General features: G+C 34.1%; 1 protein-coding gene across 1 annotated transcript in view; it reads left to right on the forward strand.

Moving 5' to 3' along the window:
• Positions 1 to 9501, forward strand: part of UTP20 (UTP20 small subunit processome component) — a 92713-nt gene that overhangs the window by 56042 nt on the left and 27170 nt on the right. The window contains exons 30-38 of the mRNA XM_081818990.1: positions 823 to 1040; positions 1545 to 1689; positions 2930 to 3017; positions 3843 to 3986; positions 4184 to 4234; positions 4363 to 4515; positions 6450 to 6605; positions 7169 to 7309; positions 7758 to 7895. Coding sequence (XP_081675116.1) covers positions 823 to 1040; positions 1545 to 1689; positions 2930 to 3017; positions 3843 to 3986; positions 4184 to 4234; positions 4363 to 4515; positions 6450 to 6605; positions 7169 to 7309; positions 7758 to 7895 — 1234 coding nt within the window. The remainder of the gene's footprint in view (positions 1 to 822; positions 1041 to 1544; positions 1690 to 2929; positions 3018 to 3842; positions 3987 to 4183; positions 4235 to 4362; positions 4516 to 6449; positions 6606 to 7168; positions 7310 to 7757; positions 7896 to 9501) is intronic.

The raw sequence follows: 9501 nt of genomic DNA on the forward strand, positions 1-9501 counted from the left end.
TTGGACAAAGATGTATGAAAACAACCACTTAGAACTTTTCCTCAGTTTGTTAGTACTAAGTAAATTAAAAGTGCTTGAGCTCTTTTTCAAAGGATGATAAATTAGTAAAACTATCTGAATTTTTTCGGTTTTACCTTCCTGCTGATTGTTAAGAGGACTACATCCCTGACATAAAACAATTGTTGGTTTGCCACTGGCTGGAAAGCCTTTGTGCTCTCTACCCTTCTTGGTGTGTTTCCTCTGGGTGGGATGCTTCTATCATTTGTGTGAGTCTTTGATCTTTCATACTTGGGGATGGATTCACCCACCTCTCCCAAAAAATGATCATGATCTCTGAATGTTGCATATCCTGATACAGCAAATATTTCTTCGGTCTGTACTCCTGATTCCCATGTTGTAGTGCATTGGTTTTTATGTGAGTGTATAAATGTTCACATTCTAGAAGGCTTATAATTGAAAAATAGCCTGTCTTCAATACACTTCTTTTAGAAAAGGCTTAGACTGTGGTTCAGATCTCAGCTTTACTAATTAACTCAGGCTTTAGACACGTCTTAGTTTTTTTTATCTGTAATGTGGGGACAATGTTACCACATTCTAGAGATGTTATGAGGATTAAATGAGAGATATACATAAAGTGCCTAAATAACATAATCTTTTGAGGTGCCTGGAATTACCCATCAAATTTTAGATTTTAAAGTAATTTCCCTTTTGATGTTCATACACATATATATTTGAACTCAATATGAAAATTCATATGGAGCATGTTTTCAGAAATAAATATATTGAGAAATAAGATGACAATTTCAATGTTTTTCCTTGCAGATATTTTCCTTTCCTGGCTAAACAGAAACCTGGGTACCCGGAGTGTGATATTCTGACCAACGTTTTTGCAATTCTCTCAGCAAAGAATCTCTCTGAAGCCACAGCCTCTATTGTGATGGATATAGCCGATGACCTTCTTAACCTTCCAGATTTTGAACCCACAGAAACACTTTTGAGCTTGCCAGTAACTGGATGCGTATACACAGAAAGTGCAGATGGTATGTTTGCTGTACAAAGCAAATGATTCTTAGATTTCTGAACTAGCATTTGTGTCCTCAGAAAGGAAGAAGTCAATACAAGTTGATTCTTTTAATTACCTATATTATTAAAAGACTTTCTTTTCTCTATAAATTGAATTTTCTTTCCACTGGTAGAAATTCATAATTATGCTCCAGAGAGCTCAACTATCCATCAGGAAATTATTAAATGACTTCCACTGCCAGTCTCTGAATTCTTCCTGTCAAATTATCCTAACAGTTCTTTTACTACCAAAAATGGCTTACATACAGCCCCAGGGGTCTCTGATATAAATTTTTAATTTAGCTAATAATACAGCTATTGTGACTAAAAAAAAAGTGATTTAATCTTTAGAGTTGAAATTTATTAAATTTTTATGAAAATTGAGTGCTCTCCTTGTCTGTCATTATGAAGATAGTATATGATTATCCTTTAAGAAAATAGTTAATTAAAATAAAAACATTTATCACTTTTTTTTTTTTCAGAGTCTATCACGATGGGAGGACAATTAATTCTACCTCATGTTCCTGCAATTCTCCAGTATCTCAGCAAAACCACAATAAGTGCAGAAAAGGTGAAAAAGAAGAAGAATAGGGCACAAGTCAGTAAGGAACTTGGCATTCTGTCAAAGTAAGTGATATATTGGTCCTTAAAAGATAACAATACTATCTGTAGTTTTATTTTTTGCTAAATTATATCTAGTTTTTCAATTATTTTAATGTGGTAATAAGCTGAAAAGATTTTCAGTAGTTTTAAATGCCCTCCATTTTTAAGTTAATGTAGAATTCTGTTTCTCTGCTGGAATATTCATTAGAAAACTTTTATGGCATCTGCCTTCATTTTATTATGAGAGAACAGTCTTCAAAATTCCAAACTTGACTAATAGATTTATATATTTTGTTCAGTTATAATTTTGAGTTACATGAGATCATATATTTTTCCTATTTTTTTTAGTTTAATTGATAAAAAAATAATTCATTTAAAAGAGCAGGTTGTGTTTGTTTTGTTTATTTGTTTTTTAAGGTGAAGATCTTGCAAGGATTTTTAAAGATTCTTTTTGTCAGTAGACCTAGTAATATATAATTGAGATTTCTGTAGCAAGGTTGATAAACCAGAGTGTAAAAAATGTTTCCATTTTAAACTCTTAAATTGTTACAGGACTTAGCTGTACTTTATTCTGTGACCTCAACAACAACAAAAAATGATATATTAGAATCTTTCAGGAACTTCTTTGAAGTTTTATTTATACTATTGTATTTCTAAGTTATGCAGAATGGGAAACCACACAAAATACACTCATTAAGTTTTATCACAGGCTGTGTGGTAGTGCAAAGTGGATGAGAGATTAGGCACCAGAAAGACCAAGGTTTGAAAGGTCTGCTCTACCATTTCTTAGCTTTGTGACGTCAGCTTCTCTGAGTCTCAGTTTTCTTTGGGCAAAATGGGGCTAAAAATAATTCCTACATTGCAGGCTATTGTGGGAGTTAAATTGAAATACTGTACATAAAGCCTTAAACAAGTCTTGGCACTAAAAAATGTTGTTTTCTTTGTAAAATAAGAAATTACTAATTGTCACAAAAATAATAATTTAAAAAAAATTTTTTTAATTACTAATTGTTAGATTATAGCATTGGAGTTTACTATAACCCACCTACAAAATCAGATGTTATAAGAGAAATAGAATAGTAGCCATGAGCCTGAAGTTGGGGAGAAATAAAAGTGGACACTGCTATAAATAAGTCAGTTAAACTTTTCCTACATGAACACATAAAAGCCACCTGTGTCTGTAACATGTTTTTCTACAAAAAGTTTAACTTTTTAGAGTACTCTTGTTTATCTTCCTTACATATCAGTATTTCCCCTTCTCTAGGATCAGCAAGTTCATGAGAGACAAAGAACAAAGTTCTCTACTCATTACACTTCTTCTTCCTTTCCTCCACCGTGGCAATATTGCTCAGGTACAAATTCACAGGACATTGGCTTTGTCTTTGAAGTGGCACTTCATTATTAAGGTTTATCCATGAGCGGTAATTTCATTGGTTTGATTCTGTGATGTATTTGCAAAAAGACTTTATACAGAAATATAAAATTAAAAATAGAGAAGAAACATTGGGACAGAGGTAGGAATGAGGGTGAGCAAGAAGGTAGAAGCACCATCATCAGTCCTAAAAGTCATTTTCCATTCTTTAGCTTCCAGTCCATTTCAGGATTTTTTTTTCCTTTCTCACTTTGATCAATAACAAATCTGGAACCCAAGAAATGTATTGTGTAATCTTAAATATGGATCACAGTTGCAGTCTATATTAATATTACATACAGCTAAGAGTTTCTAAAACGATTTTCAAATCTTAGTTCAGTCTCAAGTCAGAGTCTTCCCATGGCTCAAACTCAACAAGACCTTAGTAGCTATACTGAACATCTCTTACCACATAGTAATTCAGTAGAGAAGACCACAGATCTGTAGACAACCAGAAGTGTGTATTTTTCTTCAACAAGCTCATTTTTCTTGGCCCTTTTTGAACTAGACATAGAAGAAATTATGTTCCAAAACCATGTGTCTTTTTCTATTAGAATTAAAGGAAGAAACTGTTAATGGATATCATTGTGGATTTTATGTTAAGTTAAAATGCTGAGAACTTTTAAAGGCCTGTGAAATAACTTTTCTAATTACTACTTCTGCTTCTTATTGATAATTATTTGTTTTTTGTGCTGTAATATTAAAGCCAAGTTGACCAGTTTTCTAAATTACTGAAATGTGATTTCTCTTAATATTTCTTCTTAAGGATACAGAGGTTGATATTTTGGTGACAGTGCAAAACCTGTTGAAACATTGTCTGGAGCCTACAAGCTTCCTCAAGCCTCTAGCAAAACTCTTTTCGGTTATTAAGAATAAGTTGTCAAGACAATTGCTTTGTACAGTTTTCCAGGTCTGTAATACTCATTTCTACCCCCAAACCACCCTTTTTTTAAAAAGATAACTATGACATGTAACACATCTTAACAGCTTTCTTGGTGTCAACATGATGTTTCATATAAATTTGAGTGGAAAGGGGGAGTTGAAGGGAGGAGGGCAGAAAAGTTAAGGTTTTATTCAATAATAATATACTGTTTTCATTCCTTCTAGACTCTTTCTGATTTTGAGAGTGGATTAAAATATATTACTGATGTTGTCAAGGTAAGAGAGAAAGTCTTATATTTCTCTTTTGCTTCAAAAGTATTATCATTTTTGTTTATTTAAGATTTATATACCTTCATCTCTGTTTTCAGTGTTTCACAGTGTTTCAATGTTTTCATTTCTTGTAGCTTAACGCCTTTGATCAAAGACATCTTGATGATATCAACTTTGATGTTCGCTTCTCAACATTCCAGACCATCACCTCTTATATTAAAGAGATGCAAACTGTGGATGTTAACTACCTAGTTCCAGTTATGCATAATTGTTTCTATAATATGGAGGTAGGTTTTTATAGCAAAAATTTATGGATTGTTTTTCATTGTTTTGATAATACAACTACATGACCTGATTTCTTAATTTGTATTTTGAGCAAGACAAAGATTTTTGTGTAAAATTTCTTTTAGCTGAGGACTGTTTTGTTTGGTGAAGACCATATTGTTACTGTCGTGATTTAAAAGACAAATATTTTGAATAAAATAATACATGTGGAAGCACTTTGAAAAATCCATAAGCTGTGTATTAGAATAGGAAAATTGGGCGCCTGGGTGGCTCAGTTGGTTAAGCGACTGCCTTCGGCTCAGGTCATGATCCTGGAGTCCCGGGATCGAGTCCCGCATCGGGCTCCCTGCTCGGCAGGGAGTCTGTTTCTCCCTCTGACCCTCCCCCCTCTCCTGCTCTCTCTCTCTCATTCTCTCTCTCAAATAAATAAATAAAATCTTTAAAAAAAAAAAAAAAAAAGAATAGGAAAATTTATAGAGACAGGAAGTAAATTAGTAGTTAACTAGGGCTGCCAGGTGAGGGAGGAATGGGAACCGGGAGAAGGACTTCTGATTGATACAGGGTTTTATTTTGGGGGTGATGAAAATGTTCTGAAGTTAGATAGTGGTAGTGGTTGAACAACCTTGTGAATATACTAAAAACCATTGAATTGTACACTTTAAAAGGGTGAATTTTATAGTATTTCAATTATATCTTTTTTGTTGAAGTTTTGTCACTATATTATATATATGTAATATATAATATATATATTATATTACTTTTATTGATACAGAAATACAAAGGGTTTGGACTGTATTAAGTACCATGTTGCTGAACTGAATTAAAACCCAAAACTGGGGAGAATGAAACCCTTGATTTATAGTTAACCATGTAATGGCATCAGTAATCTCTTTGTGGCGTTTTATAATTATTCATCTGATATTAATGATTATGTAATATATGAAAAAGTAATCTCCCCATTTGGGGCTAATTCTTCATATTTTATGTCAAATTCTAGCACAAAGAATCACTGCCTGGTTGGCTGAATTGACAATACTTCTTTCTCCACGTCACTACCTACCTTGTTCAAACCAGGAACTGGAGCACAACTAACCAGAATTATACCATCCAGATCTGTCATTTTCAGTTACACATTACACTGAATATTGAAAACTGGCTTTAGTGAACCTTTCATTCTGTTTGAGAAATAAAACTAATCAAAAAGTCTATTTCACCGTATTTTCCAAATCAGAGTGTCACTTCTCAATAAGCATGGTTTTTCAAAGTTATTTACTACAGGCATACCTCATTTTATCATGCTTTGCAGATACTGTGTTTTTTGGGTTTTGGGTTATTTTTTTTTCTTTTTTTTTTAACAAAGGTTTGTGGCAACCCTGCTTTGAACAAGTCTTATCAGTGCCATTTTTCCAACAGCATTTGCTTATTTTATATCTCTGTGTCACGTTGTGTTGATTCTCACAGTATTTCAAACTTTTTCATTATGATTATATTTGTCACGATGATCTGTGATCAGTGATTATAATGCACTGAAATCACAGATCATGGTAAGTGTTTTTTAATTAAGGTATGTACCTTGTTTTTTTAGACATAATGCTTTTACACACTTAAAAGACTACAGTATAGTGTAAACATAACTTTTACATGCACTGGGAGACCAAAAAATTCATTTATTTATTTCACTTTATTATGATTTTCACTTTGCTGTCATGGTTTGGAACCAAACTCACAATATCCCTGAGGTATACCTGCATATTCCTCACAGCCCTACATTTGGTTCTTCTTTAGGTATGATGTACTTGGGGGCCATTTCTTAGGAGGGATCTTCACGTAGAGGAGTGGTAACATTTTGTAAACTCTTCCATTGGGAAATAATATTCCATGTTATAGTTATGACACAGAATAATTTGTTTTGTTTTGTTTCTTCTCCTGTTTCCAGTTAGGAGACATGTCTTTAAGTGATAATGCCAGCATGTGCCTGATGAGTATCATCAAAAAACTAGCTGCCCTGAACGTCACAGAGAAAGAATATAGGGAAATCATTCATCGTTTACTCCTGGAGAAGTTGAGGAAAGGATTGAAGAGCCAGACAGAGGTATTGGGGTTTGCAGTTGTATCTTTGTCTTTTACGTGCTACTGTTGTGGGTTTTGGTTTTTTTATTTTTCCCTACTTAGGCTGTTGTTGAAAAGCAGTCAGCCTTAGTACATTTAATTAAAATACTTGATTGCATAAATACTCACCAAACTCTTAAAAGGACAGTAGGAATAGAAAGGAGAGTGATCACTTCTGATCTTACAGTTTGTGTTTACAGTAGGAATGTTTTACTTTATTATTTTTTTTTTTTAAAGATTTTATTTATTTATTTGACAGAGAGAGACACAGCGAGAGAGGGAACACAAGCAGGGGGAGTGGGAGAGGGAGAAGCAGGCTCCCCGCAGAGCAGGGAGCCCAATATGGGACTCGATCCCAGGACCCTGGGATCATGACCTGAGCTGAAGGCAGTCGCTTAACCAACTGAGCCACCCAGGCGCCCGGAATGTTTTACTTTAAAAAAAAAATTAAAAAATAATTACACAGGCTTTTTTGTGTGTCTCTTTATATTATCTAGAAAGCAGATTCTTAAAAAAATATTTTTTTTTTCAACTTGGCATTTGCAGAATATACAACAGGATTATACCACAGTGCTTTCCTGTTTAATTCAAACCTTTCCAGATCAACCAGAATTTAAAGACTTGGTACAGCTTACTGATTGCCATGATCCAGAAATGGACTTCTTTGAGAATATGAAGCACATTCAGGTAGAAGACACATCTGTGTTGTTGTTGTTGTTGTTTTTCTGCCTATAAAACAAGGATTTCAAACTGTTCTATCTCATTTAAAAAGATATATTAATTTTCCAAAATGTTTTGAGCCTCTCATTCCTTGGTCTTCATGATCATCAGTCAAATTAGCACAGGAAATGATCGTTTTCCTGGGGTCTTTTCATGGTATCATAAACCACAATAATAGTGTCACACTTCTCTGCCTTTTCCTAAGAAGTACATAAATGTTTTAGGATCCATTGTTAAACAAATGCTATGGATTATAGCTCTGGAAACAAATCAAGGCACAGGTGTTTGTTCATGTAACACATGGACTGTATTTCATTCCTTTAATCTTTTCATGGAAAAGGAACATGATACTGAAATGGAGCTGGTTGTAGGTGAGTGTATTCAGTAACTAATTCTTATTTTATCTAACTCATAGATCCACAGAAGAGCAAGAGCCTTGAAGAAACTGGCAAAACAACTAATGGAAGGCAAAGTTGTGCTCTCTTCTAAAGCTCTTCAGAATTACATCATGCCTTATGCCATGACTCCAATTTTTGATGAGAAAATGCTCAAGGTAGGACATTAGATCTCGAAACCATTAAACCTCTACCCATGCCATGACACTTTTCCAAAGTGCCTGTGGGGTTGGTAACATCCATATTGATGTTGTCACAATAATTAGAGACTTAAAATAGTTCTCATGCCCTTAGAATGGTACTTGGCGCATAGTAAATGCTCTATAAATGGTAGCTGTAATTTTTATTTTCACTATTATTAGCCCGCAAAGGCCAACCACAAAATATTTCCCCTCTTAGAAATAAATGATCACATTACTAACATATGTATACTTTTACTTAATTCTGGTAAATGCCATTAATCAGCAGAATCATTGTTTTCCCAAATGGCTCATAATAGCTACCTTTTCATTAGCACTGTACCAGATACAGGAACTATTCTAAGTACTTTATATAATCTTACTTCATCATCACCACAGCTTAACCCTATAGGGACTGTTGTCACTATTTTACAGGAAAGTAAACTGGGAATAAGTGAGGTATTTAACTTTCTTAGAGACATACAGAATGAGAATCAGTATTTGAACTTAGGACTGTCTTCACTATTATACTACATAGTGCCAAAAACAGTGCCTGGCACATTGTAAGGCCTTGATAGATTATTGTTTAGAATAATGAAAGACAGTACCCAGAAATTTAAGGCTAATTGAGGTGATATCAGGAGTTGTGACTTGAATTTATGCTGTGTTGATCACATGGTGTTGTGCAAAGTTAGGTTTCCCCTATTGTTTCAAAATTTTTTGAAGAATTACCTAAGTAAATAAAAGAATACTCCCCAAAATTCCAGTTTAAAGAGTCAGTAAGCACAACCAACTTATACTTTGATGGCAGTAAAATAGGAAAGAGGTATAGATGGAAAAAATAAGTTATATTTAGTTTTGGTTGATGTTAATATGGTATATCCTTTTAGTTTTATTTTTAACCATATTGTGACTTTATATTTACAGTTGGTTTCTGGTAGATAGCATATAACTGGATCTTGGCGGTTTTATCAAATCTGACAATCTCTGCCTTTTAATTGGTTTTAGGCCATTTACATTTAATATCATTATTAATATGTTAGGTTTAAATTGTTGATGTTGTTATTTATTTTCCATTTGTCCCTCTTTTTTCTTTCCTTGTATTGGATTACTTGGATTTTTTAAATGATTTTATTTTGTCTGTTGGCTTACTAGTTATCATGGAGATTTTTTTGTTTTTTTTTTTGTAGATTTTACCTCTGTATCAGTTTTAAACCACACCATACATTGTTGTTATTTTTGCTTTAAACAGTCAATTATTGGGGCACCTAGGAAGCTCAGTCAGTTAAGCGTCTGCCTTCAGCTCAGGTCATGATCCCAGGGTCCTGGGATTGAGTCCCACATCTCCCTCCTTGCTCAGTGGGGAGCCTGCCTCTCCCTCTGCCCTTCCCCCTGCTTGTGCTTTCTCTCTCTTTCTATATCTCAAATAAATAAATAAAAATCTTAAAAAAAAAATAAACAATTATCTTTTAAAGAAATCTTCCAGGGGCGCCTGGGTGGCTCAGTTGGTTAAGCGACTGCCTTCGGCTCAGGTCATGATCCTGGAGTCCCGGGATCGAGTCCCGCATCGGGCTCCCTGCTCGGC

The sequence above is a fragment of the Leptonychotes weddellii genome, chromosome 5 (genome assembly GCF_054177405.1).
Source record: "Leptonychotes weddellii isolate Sample4059 chromosome 5, ASM5417740v2, whole genome shotgun sequence".
NCBI classification, from domain to species: Eukaryota; Metazoa; Chordata; class Mammalia; order Carnivora; family Phocidae; genus Leptonychotes; species Leptonychotes weddellii.